Source organism: Urocitellus parryii, chromosome 6 (assembly GCF_045843805.1).
Source record: "Urocitellus parryii isolate mUroPar1 chromosome 6, mUroPar1.hap1, whole genome shotgun sequence".
Classification (NCBI taxonomy): domain Eukaryota; kingdom Metazoa; phylum Chordata; class Mammalia; order Rodentia; family Sciuridae; genus Urocitellus; species Urocitellus parryii.
This window is the reverse complement of record NC_135536.1, coordinates 116,012,719-116,035,303: the sequence shown is the minus strand read 5'-3', so window position 1 is coordinate 116,035,303 and position 22,585 is coordinate 116,012,719. Positions and strand designations below refer to the sequence as shown.

General features: G+C 35.3%; 1 protein-coding gene across 1 annotated transcript in view; it reads right to left on the bottom strand.

Moving 5' to 3' along the window:
- Arih1 (ariadne RBR E3 ubiquitin protein ligase 1) overlaps positions 1-22,585 on the bottom strand; it is a 126,232-nt gene that overhangs the window by 40,157 nt on the left and 63,490 nt on the right. The window contains exon 3 of the mRNA XM_026387653.2: positions 2,053-2,197. Coding sequence (XP_026243438.2) covers positions 2,053-2,197 — 145 coding nt within the window. The remainder of the gene's footprint in view (positions 1-2,052; positions 2,198-22,585) is intronic.

Here is a 22,585-nt window from a genome sequence, read left to right as displayed (position 1 = left end):
TTTTAGGTTAGTTTATATGTCAATTTCTGTGGAAAGTACTACCTGATCAAAAACTGAATAAGGCTAGCACGTGCAAATCCCTGGGGTTCAATTCCTAGCACCAAAAACAATATCCTAAACAAACCCTAAATTTGGTTTCCATCTACCATGTTCCCAATAGTATCATATCATGTGTTTGTCCTGCTAAAGCACTTAACATTCTTTCTGAATGTAATAGTACTTATCTGCCCAGGTAACCTACAAATTATTTGAAAACAGGGATTATATATTTATTCCCCAGTATATTTCAAAATTTTAGAATAGCGTCTGGCATGATGAATGAATAGTAAAGTTTTCCATCAGTTACAGGTACAAAGCAGAAGTGTATAATAATCTCCAATTATGATTTTCAGTTCTTGTTTGTTGGATAATATCAAGGACACCGAGAAAATCGCAGTGGATATTTGTAAGCAACTAGTGCCGGTATTCAAATTAGAATTAAGATTTAAATGAAGGACAAACTAGCTATAATAAATCAGAAGGAAAAATGTCCAAGGACTAAGGAAAACTAACCTGGGACACATTATTCAGATCTTAGTCCTACCTCACAGAAACTTACAAACTGTAGGCACTACATAAATACCAACTGGAACAGATAACATGTTAAAGATAATAACACGGTTCAAATATGAATTTAATAATGTATTTTAATATCAACACTTGACTGTTTTATAAATACTCAAGTTAGGATTGTAATTTAAGTAGAGGGAAATGATAACAATTCTCAGGCAAGAAGAGATTTCAAAGAACATCTAAGTCAACTGATCTGACAGATAAGAACTGAAAAAAAGAACTGAAAACCAAAGACATTAATAATCTACTTGCTATCCACCCCAAAGCCAAATATTTGAAGCATTAGAACTATGATCAGAAGTTGAGAATTCAGAAACTAACTTCAGCCCTTTACTTTCTACATTATTATAACCTCACTCATCATTCTATTTCTCTAAGTTTTTAAAAACTTTTGTAGTCAGTTATATATTTGACCAAATTAGCGCCATTCCAGTAGATTTCTTTAGAGATACATATATAATTCTAAGATTAACATTGAAAATCCTTCAATGTTAAAATGGCAGTGCAAAATACCTGGTATAAAATAATTATTAGAAACAGCTGTTTACCTATTAATGCACAAATATCAACAAGATAGTTACAATTATAATAGCATTAAGTAATATCTTAAGACATATTGAAACGTCTTAAAAGCTGAATTCCAGGTAACTAAACACTTACTTATGTTATAAATAAAACTTTCCTATTGTTTCTAATAAAGTAATGCCTTCGTAAGGAAGATTATTTAAGACTACAATTTCTTACTGAACACACCAAGTAACCCATTTTTTTTCTTTTATCACATCATCAGTATTCATGATGATGTGATAAAAGAATGATGAGCATTCTTTAACAGTTTATTTTTTTGCATTTTTAAATTTTAATTTGTTATATATGACAGCAGAATGTATTACAATTCCAAATACACATATCACCAAGTAAACCATCTTAATGCAATTTTAAGACACATTCTTAGGAGAAACATCTATTGTTTAGTTTTGTTCGCTGTTCTTATTCGGTCCCCCTTGCCATACTTTTAAATTCTCCACCTGAATGGATTTAAGTGAAAATCTTTTCTTAGGAAAAATTCTGAAAGTTCCCCAGCAACAGTATTATAGACATTTTATATGGGTTCTGGATATTTCAAAAGCAGCTAAAGATTTTTAAATCTATTTTAATTTGGATAAAAAATAAGTTAACTCATTGTATAGCACACAATTTTCCCCATGGTGATAAAGTTAACTCTAGAAAGATTTAGGTATGTAGCATCAACTTAGACAAGTTGGTGCTTTTAAAACAAAGGTTTTATTATTGCTTTTCCTATCATTATCCTTAATATACTGAGAGGTTACTGGTTATATGTTACTTCTCCAAACCCCCCAGATTTCCCTTTGTTTAAATAATGAAAGTGATTTACTCTCTGAAATATAGAGTGCTAGCCTTAAACTACCAGATACTCACCGAGTTAGGGTAGTTCAAGTAGCAGATCTGACAAGGCATATCCTGTGCTGATGACCTTGTATTCATCTGGCGCGTTCGAGACTTTTTACTTGGATTAATTACATGACACTCAGCAAAGAGCTTCTCCAGGTTTCCATCAAAGTACCTGCATTATTTAAACAGAAAGGATGAAAGCCCAGCAATAGCATAATCAGAGCTCTCCAAACCTTGACTGTTTACTGGGAAAAGCAATAAAATGAAATAAACCAAAATCATAACTTTTTTTGCTCAGAGGATATAAAAGTAATATAACTACAATTACATCAAAGACGAGTGCGTGTGGACTGGGGATATAGCTCAGTTGGTAGAGTAATTGCCTCACATGAACAAGGCCATGAGTTCAATCCCCAGCACCACACACACACACACACAAAGTGTGTGTATGTGAGAGAGCAAATCTGAGGTTTTACTGCCCCCTTTGGATACTGCCCCTACCCCCGCCCCTTGGATTTTTAAAAAAATGTGTTTCTGAAGTCCTGGGAATTAAAATTCCAATAAAAGCTACTGGAATGTTAACAGTATTACAATTAAAATTTAAGGATGAAAGCTGTGCTATCTCTAGCATTACGTGTGAAGACTAATGATATTTTTTTTAAAACTTAGCTCTGTTATAAAAATGAATTAATTTCATAAATAATTGAGGTTAAGCCACTTTAAATACATTAGCTTTAATAAATGACTTACAAAGCATATCTCACTACATAAATCATTTTTAAAATGAAATTATCATGTGTCTCATTCTGTACAACAGGCTTGCTCTCTATATTCTTTTGAACTACTTTTTTAATTTATTGAGAAAGGGAAGGAAGGAGGAAACAAAAGGGTATATCTTGATATTTTTTAAATTTGTTTTTGGTTGTATATGGACTCAATACCTTTGTTTTATGTGGTGCTAGGATAGAACTCAGTGCTTCACACTTGCGAGGCAAGGGCTCTACCACTGAGCTACAACTCCAGCCCTTTCTTGACATTTTTATACAAAAGATTGCATACTAGCTTTTCATAAAATATGTACCTAAATATACAGAAGTTCTATATTTAAGATATCAAGAGTATATTATGCCCAGTACTATATAGTTTTAACTAAGTTATAAATTTCTTGACAGAAAACAGTGGTAAATAGCTAACAGAAAATCTTCCATTAACCTAGATGAGACACAGTTCCTGGTTCCTAAATATATCAATATTCTAAAGAGATAAACAACAGACAAAAATCTTTCAAACTGTGAATCAATAAAATCAGCCAAACTATTAATGCAGAATCTAGACAATCACTTTTTAGTTTTACCCAAGGTTTTGATAATTACAATGTGCTCTTGTGCATGCATACTCATATATATACATATATAGATATATATGCCTCAGAAGGCTGAGGCAGGAAGATGGGGAGTTTCGAGGCTTACCTTGGCAACTTAGTGAGAACCTGTCTCAAAACAGAAGATACAATAGAATGGGGATGAAATTCAGTGGTAAAGCAACCCTGGGTTAATTCCCCTACCACAGAAGTAAGAAAGAAGAGACACGCATTGTGTCAAAGCATTTAATGTATGGAAAGGAGTTATATTACTCTCCTAAGTCTAGTAAAACAAATTTTCAATCAAAATGCCAATACCTTATATAAAAGGGAAACACATAAAGTTGTTGCAAATTTATATCAAGTTGTCCCTTCATAATTTCAGATAATCGGAATGTAGCTACAGAAGAAAACTAACTTTTGTCTCTGAGAACACAAGATGCCTAATTTCAGAAAGCAGAAGAGACTAGCACTAAATATAAATTCATAAACCAATTAAACACTCTGTCTTATATTTAAAAAAAAAAAAAAAAACTCATGCTCACAAGAAAGAACAAACTTCTGTCCAAAATTTGACTACATAGAACCAAAGGCCCCTCATACTTTGGTTATCATTACAGATAGCATTTTATGAATACAGTCACACAGACGTTGTGTATAAGTTCATAAAAATAACAGCATACTCAGACATTTGTAACCTGCTTTCTTCACTAAACATGTAGTAAACATCTTAGTCAAGAAACATATATTCACGTTATTTTTCATTTTTGTATAATATTCAACTAAAGGTATTAAAATATAATTAATCAACCTTATTCTGAGGGACACTTAGATGTTCCACATATAGACATAATCTTAATAATCCACATAATCTTAAATTCTTGGCTCATTTGATAAGGGAGAAAATACCTAAACTTGTATTACTTCTTTCTTAGTGAAGATGAACACAACTCTTTTTAAAATAATTCTTCTTTTTTTTCCTTCAACTTTTTTAGTTGAACAACTTATTTATTTATTTTATGTGGTGCAAAAGATCAAACCCAGTGCCTCCCAGAGGCAAGGCAGATGCTCTACCACTGGGCTACAACTTCAGCCCCTGAAGATGAACATATATTACTTCCTGTTATTTTAAGTTCAGAATGTAAACAGGAGAAGTGACCCTAAATCTCAAGGTTTGCTTTCTTTCCACAGTTTCTAACCTGTCTTTCAATCATATTTAATGGATGTTTAATTACTGCTTTCAATTTTTTTTGAGAGAGAATTTTTTTAATATTTATTTTTTAGTTTTCGATGGACACAACACCTTTATTTTATTTTTATGTGGTGCTGAGGATGAAGCGTGCTACCGCTTGAGCCACATCCCCAGCCCATTTTCAATTTTTATGTAGGTAAATATATCAAGCAATCCCTGAATTTCACATCAGCCTTAAAAGACCTCTATAATACCCCAAGATTATTTGGAAAATTCACCGGTGATTTCAATTTTTCCTTTAAATGTTTCTATTATAATTGCTGATTCACTTGGAATTTATTTCTGTGTAATAAGGACTTAAAGTGAGATTCCACCCATTTTAATCCAAATAACTATTTACTGAAGGGTGGTTCATTGGTTCATCAGTATAGAACATGTTTTTCTACCTTTTGGTTTCAGCTAAACTTTGCTTTCTCAAGTCTTCTCTGACAGCTCATTAACCCCCAATCTGGTTAAGGTTCCTTTGTATTACATCCATTGCTAAGAACTTTGTACTGGCTTTGTAGCACTTACCACTGTATAACTCTATAATTGCTATTTATTTATTTTCCTAGATTGTATACCCCATGGGAACTATTTTATTATTGCTATAGCCCTAGTATCCAGAGGCAATGGGAGGAGAAGGGGAGTGGTGCTGAGGATTAAACCCAGAGCCTCATGCATAGTAAGCAGAATGAGCTCTACCACTGAGCTACAGCCCTAGCTATAGAAGCATCTTATTATATGTGCTCGTTTTCTTTCTTTCTTTTTTAAAAAATATTTAGTTATAAATGGACACGTTTACTTGTTTATCTTTTATGTGGTGCTGAGGATCAAACCCAGTGCTTCAAACGCACTAGGCAAGCACACTATCACCAAGCCCCATACCCAGCCCCTCATTTTCTTCAAGAGTAAATGAGGAATCTAAATCTCCTCACTGACCATAAATACTCTCTGTGCAATAATAAATTTCCATATTCAGGGCCGGGGATGTGGCTCAAGTGGTAGCGCGCTCGCCTGGCATGCGAGCGGCCCGGGTTCGATCCTCAGCACCACATACCAACAAAGATGTTGTGTCTGCCGAGAACTAAAAAATAAATATTAAAAAAAATTCTCTCTCTCTCTCACTCTCTCCCCTCTCTCACTCTCTCTTAAAAAAAAAATTCCACATTCAGTTAAATTTATTCTTGGACTCTTCAATCTATTCCATTCATTTGCCTATTCTTGTAGTTTCTGATAGAATTTTCATTGTTATTCATTTTATTTACTATCTCAAGGTAGTGTATAATTGAAATTTATAGATTTTTGATCCATTCTAGAAGCCACCAAAGAACTTTCAAATACTGTTTAGATCAACCGTGCAAGAAGCTAAAAATACACTCATATCCTTAGGCCAAGTATGCCAAAAATGTTTTTCTTTTATTAAAGTATCACTTACCAAAAAAATGTGACATTTAAATATTTTTTGTTTTGATTTGTATTTATTTTATGCTCCGATAAGAGCCTTAATCCCAAATGGTGAGTAGGAAGATACTGAAATCTAATTGTTTTACTAGTTGTTGACTTAATACTCTTAAGCCTATTATAAATTATAATACATGGATTGTCCATATGTTATACAATCCTCTTCTTTATCCTATAGTTTTAACTAGAATTCCTACAGCTTTTCCCAGATCTTTATAGTTTCATATAATTTTCTTTAATTACTTTCATATTACATAGGTTTTGTATAAAAAAAAATCTCCTCCATGATGTCTGCTGCAATCCATTGTACATTCAGTAGCATATTATTTAGTCTCCAGGTGTTGGAGTAGCTTTTATTTCTTATTTTATGGTTAATTTCTAATTTCATTCCATTATGATCTGATAGAATGCAGGGTAGTACCTCTATACTTTTTTATATTTGCTAAGAGTTGCTTTCTGGCATAATATATGGTCTATTTTAGAGAAGGATCCATGTGCTGCTGAGAAGAAAGTGTATTCTCTCATTGAAGGATGAAATATATGTCAGCTAAGTCTAAGTTATTGATTGTATTATTGAGTTCTATAATTTTTTTGTTGAGCTTTTGCTTGGAAGATCTCTCTAGTGATGAAAGAGATGTGTTAAAGTCAACCAAAATTATTGAGTTGTGGTCTATTTGACTCTTAAATTTGAGAAGAGTTTGATGAACATAGACACTCCATTGTTGGGGCATACAGGACTTGAAAACAGCATACTACAGGGACACAGCCAATCAATGTTTAGAGCAGCACAATTCACAATAGCTAAACTAGCCTAGATGTGCTTCAATAGATGTATGAATTTTTAAAAAGTGGCATATACACACAATGGAATATTACTCAGCAATAAAAGAGCAATAAATCATGGCATCTGCAAGGAAATGGATGGAGTTACAGAAGATAATGCTAAGTGAAGTTAGCCAATCCAAAAATGCTGAATGTTTTTGCTTGATATAAGGAGGCTGATTCATAGTGGGGTAGAGAGAGGGAGCATGGGAGGAATAGACAAACTATCTAGATAGGGCAGAGGGGTGGAAGGGGAAGGGAGGAGGCATGGGGTTAGAAATGATGATGGAATGTGATGGACTTTATTATCCAAAGTATAGGTATAAAGACACGAATTGGTGTGAATGTACTTTGTATACAACCAGAGATATGAAAAACTGTGCTCTATACATGTAATAAGAATTGGGGGCTGGGGATGTGGCTCAAGCGGTAGCGTGCTCGCCTGGCATGCGTGCGGCCCGGGTTCGATCCTCAGCACCACATACAAACAAAGATGTTGTGTCCGCCAAAAACTAAAAAATAAATATTAAAAAATTCTCTCTCTCTCTCCCCCCCCCTCTTTCTTTAAAAAAAAAAAGAATTGGAATGCATTCCGCTGTTATATATAAATAAAAAAAATAAGAAAAGCTGAGATTAGGATTGTAGCTCAGTAGTAAAACACATACTTAGCATATGTAAGACCCTGGGTTCAATTCCAGGCACCAAAAAGAAAGAAAGGAGGTGGGGGCAAGAAGGGGAAGAAGGAAAAGAAATGGAAATTGCTTTGTTTGTGTGGTGTGTGTGTGTGTGTGTGTGTGTGTGTACATGTGTTTGCATGAACATGGGGTCTCATGCATGCTAAACAAGCACTCTATCAGGAAGCTACATCACCAACCCTAAAACCGCTTTTTGTTATCTAAACTTATCACTCCCCAGCAATCAAGTTTAGACATATTTCTAATGTTCAAATGTGTTCAAATGCTCAAACTGGCCAAAATTCTTTCCCATCATTATTTTTTCCTGTTATCAGTTATTAAGGTAGGCAAAATAATTTTTCTCATTTTATAATTCCATTTTTTTTCTTATGTATTTCTTTACAAAACTCAAAATTTAGCAGTTCTCCTAAGGTTTACCCTTAGTACTTAACAGTCTCTTTTGGAATGCCATTCATGATATTACTTCAAGACATTTTAGTTTAAGATTCTGCATGGGGTTGGGGTTATGGTTCCCCTACCATAGGTGAGGCACTGGGTTCGATCCTCAGCACCACATAAAAATAAAGATATTGTGTCCACCTATAACTATTTTCTGAATTAGAGTTTGAGCTTCTCTCTTCTTCCTTCCCTACTACCCTTAGTTCTATCAGATTCCTTTTCACCTTGTTCAGTTATTTTATCAGATCACCTTTTGCTGCAGTCTGGCTGGGCACAATTCACAAGCCACTTATCAAGCAGAAACGAACTTTATTTTTAGAAAACACACACACACACACACACACACACACACACACACACACACACAGCACCACAGGAGCTCTTCAGGGATTCCCTCAGAGCCCAACTGCCACCACTGGCTTCCCACAGCCTCTCAATCCCCCCACTCCTCCTGCTCTTGAGGCCGATAGGCTGGGTAGCATGGGCGGAGCCAAAAGAGTCCCCCAATGAGCATCACCGCAGAGGAGCCAATCAGCTGGCAGCTGGAAGTTTGCTGGGGCCGCTGTGAGCCAATCAGCTGGAAGTTTCCTGGGGCCCCTTCAGCTATGGCTCTCAACAACCTTTGACCTTTCACCTCAGAGCCCATGTTCACTTTAATTTTCTTAAGTGGAAGAAGAAGCTTTTCTAATTATGAGTTTATTAGGCTTATAATGCCCAAGAATATGGCTAGATTCTTAAGTCACCACATGATGTTTGCCTGGGCACTATTTTAAATTCTTTTAGATTTGGTTTTCATGTACATCTTTTATTGTGAAAATGAAGTCAAAATGAAAAGGAACTGACTCAATGGTGAAGCACTGCAGTTCAGGTACCTTGTTTAATGAGTTAACACAAGCTTCTCTCTGCCTCACAAACTTTGATAAACAGTCAACAGAAAAAGCTGCAGGGCTTATACTAGGACATAGTAGGCCATTATTTCTCTACTTTTCTGCAATCCTATCCATTCCTTTTTTGCATGGAACATGGGGTCTCGTGCATGCTAAACAAGCATTCTATCAGGGAAGCTACATCGCCAACCCTAAAGCTGCTTTTTGTTTCCTAAACTTATCGCTACCCCCAGCAATCAAGTTTAGACATATTTCTAATGTTCAAATGTGTTCAAATGCTCAAATTGGCAGTTGACAGTCTAAGAGAGGAGGATTCATTTAGTTGTAAATGAATCTTTTATTTATTTATTCATATGCTGTGCTGAAGATCGGACCAGGGCCTCACACATGTCAGGCAAGTGCTCTACCACTGAGCCACAACTCCAGCCCCTATCCATTCATTTTAAAGGAAACAGAATGCAACCAGGCTTGGTGGCACATGCCTGGAATGCCAGAGACTCCAGAGACTGAGGCAAGAGGACCTCAAATTTGAGATAGGCCCTGGCAACTTAGGGAGACCCTGATTCAAAAATAAAAGGGCTGGGTTGGGGATTGGTTCAATGATAAAGTATGTCAGGGTTCAATCCCCAGTATAGGCCTGGAGAAACACAACCAGACATGGATGGACACAGAACAGAATGGCAATCTGGTTTCTCCTTTAGTTCAGCCTTTCCTGAAAGAAGGACATGAACAAGTTATCCCCCAATCCCATGAGCTAAATTTCTCTAGATTAAGACCATTAATAAACAAGATTATTTTTTTTAATTGATTTTATTTTTTTAATACATGAAAAGAACTGTTAAAGTGTGATGATTATTTTAGTACTGTAAATTCTCTTTTCTCTAAGGTACTTTCCATAAATTATGTTTACAGAAATATAGTTAAGCAATAGTCATGGTGGTGCAAACCTGTAATCCCAGTGACTTGGTAGACTGAGAGAGGAGGTTTCCAAATTTAAGGCCATTATCCACAATTCAGTGAGATCTTGTCTCAAAATAAAAATTAACAAAAGGGGCTAAGAGTGTACCTAATGAGTTCCATGTGGTTAAAATACCAAAGCAAAACAAAAAGAAAAGAAAACAGAAATAAATACAGTTAAACCAATTGGCATGTAATCAGACAACTTTTCAGAATACACAGAAATTAATTTTTCATTTTATTTGACTACTTCACAGAAACATATCACACAATATGAACTAAATTGGAACACTGCTGGCTAATGTTTCTTTTTGAATTGTGGGTCACTGTGGGATAAATGTCATTTGAATTTTTCTTACAAGCCACTAAGGCTAAAAATTTACATTTCTTTTTTTTAATATTTATGTTTCAGTTTTAGATGAACACAATATCATTATTTTACATTTATGTGGTGCTGATGATCGAACCCAGGGCCTTGCACGTTCTAGGCCAGCACACTACCACTGAGCCACAACTCCAGCCCCTAAAAATTTACATTTCATAAACATCATTCGTATAGTACTTATTTACACAACAAAAACAAAAAAGCAATAATGTTATCCTACTTTTCAGATGATGGAGGCTTTTCTATTAGGCCACCAGAGCTCAATCTTCCTATTAGTCTTTAATGCTCCCATTACATATTTAAAAGTCATTTATTTAAAAAACAACCCAATAAAACCAGTATATAATAAAATCAAAATAGTACTTAACAAATAAGCTATTAATTTTTATTACTCTAAGATGCAATACAAAAACCTTACTACATAATTTTTGAGAGCATTTCTACCATCTTTTATATCTTTTTAGTTCTGAGCTACAATGGAAGGAAGGTCAATCAACCAAAGGGAAACAGATGAACATAACTCCTAGGATAACACCTCATTTCTCTATTCTTTAAATGAATAAAAAAGATTGGAGTTACTGTCTCATTCAATATTGGTAGAATACCTAATCAATAAATGGGGGAAAGGAACTAAACAGACACTTCTCAAAAGAAGAAATGGTCAAAAATAAATGAAAAAATGTTCACCTCACTAGCAATTAGAGAAATAAAAACTAAAACTATACTATTTCACTTCACTCCGATTGGGAAGGGAATTATCAAGAATACAAGTAACAAATGTTGGCAAGGATATGAAGGAAAAGGAACACTCATATATTGGTGGTAGAACTGCAAATTGGTGCAACCACTTTGGAAAGCAGTATGGAGATTCCTCCAAAAACTAGGAATGGAACCACCATTTGACGTCGGTATATATCCTCAGTATATATCCAATCCTCATATCCAAAGGATTTAAAATAAGCATACTACAGTGACACAGTCACATCAATGTTTACAGCTATACAATTTACCTAGAGCTAAGCAATAAAGCCAACCTAGATGCCCATCAAGAGATGAATAGATAAACAAATAACTTTGTGACATTTGCTGGAAATGGATGAATCTAGAGATTATCATTCTAAATGAAATAGCCAATCCCCACCAAAAACCCAAAGGGTGAATGTTTTCTCTGATATGTGGAAACTAACCACAATAAACGGTGGGGGTGGAGTGATCCAGAGGATCAGGCAAAAGGGAATGAAGGGAAGGGCTTCTTCATTTCCTAGGAATAGGAGAAATAGTAGAAAGACTTTCACTTTCCTATGTGAATATATCCCAGCAAACCCCACCATACATGTACATTCACGAGTCTGGCCCCCTAATTAGAATAAGATATGTTCTATACATGTACAATTTTATCAAATATGGATTCTACTGTCATGTGTAACTAAAAAGATCCAATAAAAATTTTTTTAAAAGAAATTGTTGAAATTTTAAATCCATCTGGACTTTTCTTCACTGAAAAAACTGAATTATGGGTTTCATCTCTTTATCATTACAGCACCATATAGGTTTTCTATTTCTTACATCAGTTTTAAGAAACAGTATATTTCTAAGAATTTACTCATTTAATCTACAATTTTAAATTGTCTATAATACATATTTTTTTTGAATGTAGAGGATTCATAGTGACATTCTTTTCCATTCTAGATACTAGTTATTTGGGCCTTTCTTCTTTCTTGATCAATCTCACCAGTAGATCAAACTTTGTCATAACAAAGCAACCACCACACCTTTTGACTTCTTGAACTTTTTCCATTATGTTTTGTTTTATTAAATTCTGATGTTTTAAATTTCTTTTCTTGTATTTTCTATGTATTTATTTTCTTGTTCTTTTTCTATCTTTGGACATCTAGCACATTATTGGGATTTTTAAGATGAATACAACCCTTATTACTACAACCCTTATTAAATCTTTCCTATGTACGCATAGTGTAGTCACTCAGTAAGTATGTCAGTATTATGTCTGTCTGTCTGTCTCTTTCTCTCCTTCCTGAGCCACTTTCCACCACCACTCCCTTTTACCATGATGTTCAGTCTCACTTAGGGCTGTCTGTCTTTGGACTAAGACCTCTGAAACTGTGAGCCCCAAAATAAACTTTTACTCCTCTAATTGTTCTTGGCAAGTCTTGTGGTCATAGCACTGAAAAAAACCGGACTAAAACAGTGCTGATGTATTTTTTTTTTAAATAAAATCTACCTTTTTAATAATACATTTGTGTCTATTTTATGATAGTAAATGATAGCATGTAATTTCAAATGTAATAGCTGTTCAAGGATCAACTGCATATTACGTGAAACACGGTACTCTACTATAAATACATTTTTAATAAACAATAATGTAGGTTGCTATTTATTTTCCTTTATCCCACTGTGGCATCATCTTAATCACTTTCAATTTTGAGAAGTCAGCTATTCTATAAAATAATATATATTAACACTTTCAGTCTTTGAAAATAACAGTATGTTTTGTTGCTATCAAAATTTCATTTTTGTTGACTTTGCAGTTTACTATATAAATTTCTTCTTACCACATTTCATTAAATCTAAAATGTTTTCATACTGAAATTTTGATGTTGGGGGGTTGTAAAATTCCATCAATAAAAATGCAGATTTCAGACATGTTAAAATTGAAAAACTGCACAACTTAGAATCAGTGAAATAGGCATTTTGCATAGGAAATGTTGACTTGTTCAATCAGACTTTTTTGGAGGGGATGGTACTGAACCCAAGAGCCATATATATCCCCAGATTAAAAAAAAAAAATTACTTTTGCCCCCTTGTACTGGTATTACCACATTTCTATATCCCCAACCCTTTTTTAAATTTTGAGACAGAGTCTCAATAAGTTGCTGTGGCTGGCCTCAAACTTTCGATCCTCCTCCTTCAATCTCCTGAGGTATGCACCACTGCACCTAGTAGAGACACTTATCTTATTAATCTGGAAAATTCTCAACCATTACCTCTTCACATATTACCTCTTCCCCATTCTGACAACTAAGACTCGATGAGAACGTCTCATATCCATTTCTTTCTTTCTTTTTTTTTTTTTTTTTAAGTTGTAGATGGACAGAATACCTTTATTTTTTTAACATGGGGCCAGGGATCAAACCCAGTGCCTCACACAGGCTAGGCAAGTGCTCTACCACTGAACCACAATCCCGGCCCCCTCCATTTATTTTTTAACTTCTCTATATTTTCCACATTTTAGTAGATATTTTTAAATCTAGATTTTTTAATCTTCTAATATGCTAAACTCTCTTTAAGCTTTGTCCAATATGCTGTTAAAACTAATTTACTAATTAAATTTTTAACCTTTTTTTTTGTTTATAGAAATTGCCCCACACACATATATACACATCAAAATAACAGCTCATACTTTCCGGTTTCCTGGTGAAAGCATACTTATTTTAGTCTAGATCTGACAATTCCAATATCTCCAAAGTCCCAGATTGGTATGTTTTAATTAGGAAAAAAAAAAAAAAACATTGAGGAAGTAGTTTAAGAACTTAGAAAATTTTCTCTCTCAGAAAAGATTTATATTTGCTTTCTTTCAAGTGCTTGGGGACATAAACAGCTGGGACCATCATCACCCAAGTTCAAGGCTTGAGGTTTTCTAGGCCACCCAAATGACACATAGTCAAATTGGTATCTAGATTTCAATGGGTCCAAATTACTAAATTTCCCTCAGTGTCATATTTTTTTCACAGTTAAAACTCCATTTTTACATCTCTTCCACTCCTCTGCTATCAATTAAGCTATTTCTAGCCTAAATCAGGATAATATTTTCCTTTTACCACAACCTTCAAGGACTTCCCAATAAATAGAAAAAACATCAAGTTAATTTGGTTAGAACCCAGCAGGCTATTAAATATTCCCAACCATTTCCCTTCTATTTTTCATGTACTGTAGCCACTAAATCCCATTAATGTTCAACATACAGAATCCACTTGATTCTGTCCTCATCCTCAAATATCCAAATACTAATATCCTCCTCTATTTTCTAGTCCAACAAAATAAAACCACAACAATAAATATTTTTCCTTTTTCAAGGGCACAACAAAGATGGTGAGCCAGAAATGACCTTTTATACACTCCCATAAAACTCTAAGTACTATGGAGGTTGAAACTGGAAACATTGCTGTGTATACCTTTCTCATCACCAAATCTCTACTCAAGGTCTAAACAGAGCTGCTATTTTAAAAATTCTTGAAATTATTAAGTATTAAGCCCAGTGTGGAGGTGCATGCCTTAATCCCAGCAAACTGACAGGGTCAGGCAGGATTTCACAAATTCGAACCTTAACAGTTAACAAAACCCTTTATCAAAAAATAAAAAAGTATGGATGTAGTTCAGTGGTACAGCACCCTGAACTCAATCCCTAGTACCCAAACCAAAATTTATGAACTAATAAGATAGCAGGGAGATTGGGGAGAACAAAATAAGAAAATTCACTTCAAACAAGATAACTTAGGGAGAAAAACAAGGTAACTAGTCAATGATGGAACAAGGATTCCATGCTCTCAACTAATACACTATCATGTGATGGTACTTCTGCCTCTTTCCATATACTACACTTCCCAATAATACCAAAATTATTTAAACAGGAAAAATCTCACTGTATTATAAAAGAATAAACACCATAAAAGCAAGGATTTTAAAAAACCAAATTCACTTTCACATCTCAAAACTTATTTATGAAACAATATATTACTAAGATAAATAAGAAAACTTCCATGTTATTGTAATGGCAAAACCAGACCTGGTTGTGAAATGAAACTATAAAAATGTTATGGTAAGAAACCAACGTCTGGGGAAAGGGTCAGTTCCCCATCCCTCCTCAGCCTTCTTCCAGGAAGCTTAATTAACCATGGGTCCCTACCTTTTGGATTGTAAAAAGCCCTAGGAATTTGGCTACTCCCTCTTGGAATGTAACAGAAGCCTGTGAAAAGAGCCATTTCTTATCTGTTTCTGTAGGCATGCTTTGTTAGAGACCCTGCACAAGGCAGTCAAGCAGATAAGGAATATTTTTTTTAAGAGGGAAAAAAGTCCCAATGATATGATGGGATGGATGACACCAAATAACCTATAAATGTTATGAGAAACAGTGGATAAGGGCTCAGAATTTGAAATTTTGTTTTCCTCTGGGGCCACAGGTGTAAAGAAAACTTTAGAATTCTACTCCTGAGTGCTGCTTGCTGCTTCTCCACCAGTCTGTTTTCCCCAACATTATCATAATCACAAGTGCTATTCATTAAATGGAAAATAGTAATGCTTCATAATGAAAAGTGAAAACCATTTTCATAGTCCAGGAAAGACTGAAATCATTCTTCTGAATTCTTTGATTCTGTCTATTAAAAGTTATTACCCCTTACTATAAATATACCGGCTAACTCACCTTATATACTCATCGAAAATTATTTAAATTTACAAATTTACAAAAGTAGATTTTAAAAAAATATGAGATAGAAGAGACAATTTTTTGTTTCGAATTCTAAAGGAGTTCCATTTGGCTGCATTGTTTCTAAATCCCATCAAAATAAAATTTGATTTATATTCATGTCACAATTTCAAAAAAATTCTATTGCAGAAATGAAAATGGTTATTTTAATTAAAAAATTAGACACTATATTTTAGGAATTACATTTTATGTAGGAATACAAGATATTTAAAAAGAGGTTTTGTACAAAGAACCTTGATAGAAGTGGTAAAATATTAAATACACACTAAGGTACAATAGAGGTAATGATTAAATGCATTGAGAAATAAAAAAAGTTCTTAGAAATAATACTTAGGCTGGGTTTTTAAAGACATTTAGAAAAAGGACAATAAAGAAGGCAAGTCAGGTCTGGGTCAATGACAGTACAATTGCAAAGATGCTGCCTAGAGCTGTACAGGAAACAGTCTAGACCCAGCCACACAGAGACCTCTCATGTAAAAAATAAAAGAAAAAAGCATATGCAAAGTTGAGGCAGCACAAAATTTAACTATGTGACCTACTTTAGAAGCTTGGTACTACTACTTAAGTGTAATTGGGAACAGAAATGATATAGAAAAGAAGATGCCAGAAAGGTAGACAGAACCTGGGTTTTTAAGAGCTCTACTTAAAAAAAAAAAAAAAAAGAAAGAAAAAAAGAAAAAGGTGGGAGGAGGAGAACAACTCACTTTCCCCATCTCCCCATTGAGAAGACTCAAGCATAGCAGGAGTAGGGAGACCAAGAAATTATCAAAACTTTATATTTGAAGAAGGTTCAATGAGGAACTTATTCTGAAAGAATAAGGAGATAACCAGCTTTCAGAGGCTCCAAGATCAGAGGTTCTAGTCCTGGTGTCACATGCTCAATACCAATATGAGATGCCTGTACCCTATGGCAATAACATCAGTGCAACCACTAAAAGACAGTTTAACATTGTGATTTGAGCATTATCTGGGATGCAGCCTTCACATCTGATTCTCAATTTTGTGAGGAGGAGTGAAGGGATGGTGTGTGTGTGGTGGTGGTGGGGGGAGGTCCTCAGTATGTTATCCAGGTTGGCTCATGAATTCCTGGCTCATAAAATCTTCCTACCTCAGTCTCTACAGAGTCTACAGATACACACTACCATGTCCAATCAATTCTATCATAAATTTCACTTACCCTCTTAAAATCCGATTACACCTAACAACTCTGATAAAGCATCAACAGAGAAGGCTTAAGATACAACAAATTAAACAATGGAAGCAATATCCCAGAACAAACAGGACAGTAGGTTTAAAAGGTATATTTTTTGGCTGCAGTTCTGATTCTCTGCTTTGCTTTGGTTTTTTTCATCTGGAGAAGCACAAGAAGAAAACCAGTTTAGGGAAAATTTTTTATTTAATTGATAAAACAGAAGGGCAATTACAATGCAAAGTTTGAAAAAAAAAAAAAACAGGCAGGCAGGCAGGCAGGAAGGAACGAAGGAAGGGGTAAAGGTTTGGAAGCATGCTATAACAGATAAAAGAGAGACCATAAAGTTAAAATTGTACTTTCTCCACCAGTTCCTCCTCTTCACCAAGAATTTATTTTTCAAAAGAATAAACCACATTTATTCTTAGGGTCTGGACAAATCCATTTGAACTACAGACTGATGATACTAAATAAATCCATTATTATCCAGTATTATAAAAGACACTATGCCATGTAATGGCCATGTTGTTTCTACCTTTTTCCTGATTGCTGGGATCCTAAATAGTTATAGGATTATCCTACAAGTAATCTCCATTTCTATTCTCAAGGTGAGTAGCACAGTGTTGGTAGAGGACAGGGAAATATGAGTGGTAGGAACATGAGGTTAAAGGAATAATTCTATAAAATGGGCCCACTGGGCTGACTTCCACATGCTTTCTTTTCCAAGAAGCAATTTACTTGAAGTCCTGCCTGGCTTAAATGGTTAGGATATGTCACATTCCTCAACAAACTATTTCTTATTTGCAGGAGAAATGTCAATAAGAGGAATACACGTTACCCTAAAGGGGGAGACTTTTGTGACCTTCACAAAGACTAGAACACAGAATTCAGGGAGATAAGGATAATTCCCCCTAATCATAAAACCCTTAAGAACAAGCTGGGTGTGGTGGTATAAATCTGCAATCACAGTGGCTTGGAAGGCGGGGGACAGGAGGATAGCAAGTGCAAAGCCTTAAGCTTTAAAAGCGAGGCGCTAGGCAACACAGTGAGACCCTGTCTCTAAATAAAATACATAAAGACCGGGGATGTGGCTCAGGGGTCAAGTGCCCCTTGAGTTCAAACCCCAATACACCTCTCCCACCAAATTTGTAAGAACAAGTTCCAATCAGAACCAGTTAGTATGAGCCAAAGGAATCCAGAATAGTCAAGGCAATGAGTATGATGTCCTCTGCCGTCAGTTAAAAGTCAAGAGGTGACTCTGGATTTTCCTGGGGCTCCCATAAAACTGGAGGGAAGGAAGGCACACTTCTGAGAAAACCCATTTTCTCCCTTCAGAGTATTCCCTTTTCCATCCCTTCTAATAAATTCATGCCAATTACGAATACTAAGCAACATTTCTAAAATATCTGACTTGATTGTATGACTCAGTGTTTGAAGGAGGGACTCTCCACTGCCTTAGTTTCCTGGAAGGCCCCAGCCCTGTAACACTGTCACCAAAGTTAAACACAGTCCATGTTTCTTCATTTTCTGAGGAGACTAAGGGAGGACAGTATAAAGAGGATAGGCTTAGACACTGTTTTTTGTTCTGTTTTGTTTAAGTTGATTCTCTTGGATTTCATTTCATACTTATATTATTTACACACAATTTTTCTTCCTTTCTCATTTTATGCCACCTATTTATTGTTCGTGTTTTATTTATCAGAATTTCAATACATACAAATAGTAGGGTCAGCCATTATTCTTGTATGGTTTTGTTGTTGTTGCCACTGCTACTGCTGTTGTCTTTTGAGACTGGATCTTGCCATGTTGCCCAGGCAGGCCTTGAACTCCTGGGCTCAAGTGATCTACATTAGCATTCTAATGCTTCAATGCTAATTGATGCCTTTTTATCAAACTGAAAAACTAACTTTTCAGTTTAGTAACAATTTTGTTTTTACTAAATCATGAATTGCAAATGTATAATTTTATTAATTTTATAACTAGCTTTTATTATTATTGCCTTTTAGTTTCTCTTCATTAATCTGTTAATATTAGTAATAAATGCTAAAGATAACCCTCCCCAACAATGATCTATTTTTACAGTCCTAGGAGAAATTCTACCAGACCATTAATCCATTCAAAGTAGGAGTTATTTTATTTATAAATGCAATAGCTACATTCTTAATATTGTTTTCTCACACTGTTTTTGTCAAATTTTGGAACCAGAGTTATACTAACATAAATAAATGATAATCCTATCTTTTCTATGCCCTAAGGTTAATTGTCAGTGGCAACTGACTGTTACTTTAAGTTACTTTAAGAACTTTCTTATAAAATCATCTAGTGCTTTGTGGGGAAGCAGAGGGATCTTTTACTATATTCACTATATTTTTCTATGGTTATTAGTTTATTCTACTAGTGTACTTCTTGGGGGGCAGTCTTAGTTACTTCCAAGCTTTCAAGTACACCATATTCATTTATAATTCTGAAATATTTTTCCTATTTTTAATTATGTCTCATTTCCAATGTTGTTTGTGCCCTTCCAAAAACAACAGACAACCTCCTCCGCTATTACCAGACAACCTTAGAATAGTACATTAGATGATCCTTCATTGACATAATATTATCACTTAAAATCCAGTTTACTTTGAAAAAAAAAAAATAAAGTTCATTTCTTTTGGGGAAAAAAAATATTTGGCGGATGGACGTCACACACTTGCCAGAATTTGGAAAATTAAAATATTTGCATGTTACAGTTGATACTTCTTCTGGATTTTTGATGGGCTCCCTTCATGCCGGAGAAAAAACTAAAGATGTTATAGCTCATCGCTTACAAAATTTTGCCACTGTGGGCGTTCCAAAACAGTTAAAAACAGATAATGCCCCTGGTTATACTTCTACCTCTTTTAAACAATTTTGCTCAACATTTGGCATTACTCATATAACAGGAATCCCATACAATCTACAGGGACAAGACATAGTTGAAAGAGTTCATCAAACTATTAAAATGTACTTATTAAAGCAAAAAGAAGGAATTGGGAAGGGGTATATATTCCCCAAAGATAAACTTAAAATAACCCTTTTTACTCTAAACTTTTTAAATTTGGATTCATCAGAGCTTAGTGCTGCAGAAAGGCATATGTGTCCAAAAAATGTACATAAGCCCAAGGTACTTTGGAAGGATATTCTAACAGGACAATGGAAAGGTCCTGACCCAGTAATTGTCTGGAGTCGGAGGTCTGTTTGTGTGTTTCCACAGGGAGAACAGCAGCCGATTTGGATTCCAGAGAGATTAACTAAAGCGATTTCTACAGACCAAAAAGAAGATGATTTGGCTCAAATCCATAACAGCTGATATCCAAAACTCTAGTTTGGCTATCCTTACATCTGCGACAGAACCAGGATGCTTTTTTCAATATCTATTTTATTACTGCCCTTTCCCACATCATGAAGTTCTATTTTGTTTTTTGAGCTCATACACACCTAGGTTAATGTTTTGCTGATCAGTTCTAATTTTTGACTATAGAGTTTTTAAACATTGCAATGGAGATTTCACCTGTAAAAAGTTACAAGGCCTTTACTATTATGTTATATGTTGTATGTATTATGTGTGCACACTTGTGTTTTGTGTTATATGTTTGAATGTACGTATGTCCATATATCATATATGATGAGCGCTCATGAAAAAATGGATCCAAATATTTTTTTATTCACGTGACTTAAATGGTTTAATTTAAATTGGGTAAACAGCTGTTGAGGATTGTTTTAATATATGAACAAAAAAGGAGGTTAACAGATCTGTTTGTTTACTTTCACCTTTCCTTTTCATTATATTTAATAATTCTCTTCAAGATAATGTAAATTGTTAAGAAAATTGTTTTCTTTTAGTGCCTTCTGGAATGCTACATAATTTTTTCTTTAGCCATTATTGCCAGAATTCCTATCTTCATCCCTGTATTGGTGAAGACAAAGATAAAACCAATCTACAGCTTCTGCAATAGCCATCACTGAACTTGCCTGGACTATGTATCATCACTTGTATGCATTGTGAACTCACCTGTATACATTGTGAACTATCTGTTGGTGCAGTGACTTGTGGTAGTGTTGGGGTATTTTTGCTGATGATGTCATTGGTGGTACAATTTTTCCAAAAAGAGCCGTCAATTGGCTTGGTGTATCTTCCTCCCTTCTACTTGTCATGATCATTCAGCTAAAATTTCGGGGCCAACAGAGGTGAGGCAAAGAACCTCACCCACCCACCCCCCCCCCCATGATACAAAGACCTCTCCACAGGTGTGGCTGTATACTGGACCGGTAGTCAGTGACGGGTAAAATCCAATTGCAATGGTACCAACCTAAGACAGGAGGCTGATGCCTTGCGGTCAGCTCATCCGATAACGGGCAAGGACCATATGTACTATTGCACAACCTAAGGCAGGCATGGTCCCTAAGCCACAGGCTTGTTGTTTAAACAGAGAGGGGGAGATGTTGAGAGCCACAGCCAAAGGGGCCCCAGAAAACTTCCAGCTGCCGGCTGATGATTGGCTCACAGCGGCCCCAGCAACATCTAGCTGATTGGCTCCTCTGCAGTGATGCTCATTGGGCTGTTTCCCTGCCCTTTCAGACCACGGAGCTGCTCATTGGGGGACTTTTTTGGCTCCGCCCACACGACCCAGCCAATCAGCCTCAAGAGCAGGAGGATTGTGGGAGGTGGGGAGGCTTGTGGTTGGAGAAGAGGTTTGTGGGAAGCCGGTGGTGGCAGTTGGGCTCTGAGAGTTTTTCCTGAGCAGCTGTTTTGTTTGGCCTGTGTGGTTCTAAAAATAAAGTTCGTTTCTTTTGACAAGTGGCTCCTGAATTGTGCCCAGCCAGACTGCGGCGCATTAGGATTCATATTTGGTGTTCCATGTTCCATCCATGAGTTTGGAGATATGCATAAGGACATGTATTCTCTATTACAATATCATAAAAAATAACTATTTTTTAATTGCCGTAAAAAACATCTGCACTCCAATTGCTCATCTCTCCCTCTCCCCTAACTCCTAGAAACCACTATTCCTTCTCCTCTCTCCAGTTGTTTTTTAATTAATTTATTTATTTTAATTAGGTATGTATGACAGCAGAATACATTTTGATTCATTATACACAACTGCAGTACAACTTTTCATTTCTCTGGTTGTACACAAGGTAGCATCACACCACATGTGCAATCATACATGTACCTAGGGTAATGATGCCCATCTCATTCTACCATTTCCTGCCCCCTGTTCCCTTACCACCCCTTCCGCCCCTTTGCCCAATCAAAGTTCCTCCATTTTTCCCATTCCCCCACCCCTTAAGGATCAGCATCTACTTATCAAGAGAGAATATTAAATCTTTGGCTTTTTGGGATTGGCTTACTTCACTTAGCATGATATTCTCCAACTCCATCAATTTTAATGCTGAGTAACAGTGTCTCCAGTTTTGATTTTTCAAAATGTCATATAGTTGGAATCATACAGTACATAGTCATTTCAGATTGACTTCTTTCACTTAGTATAACATGCATTTCTGATTTCTCCATTATTTTTAATTGCCTGACGCTCATTTCCTTTTAGCACTGATTAATATTCCATTTTTAAAATTTTTTTCAGTTGTTGATGATCTTTTATTTATT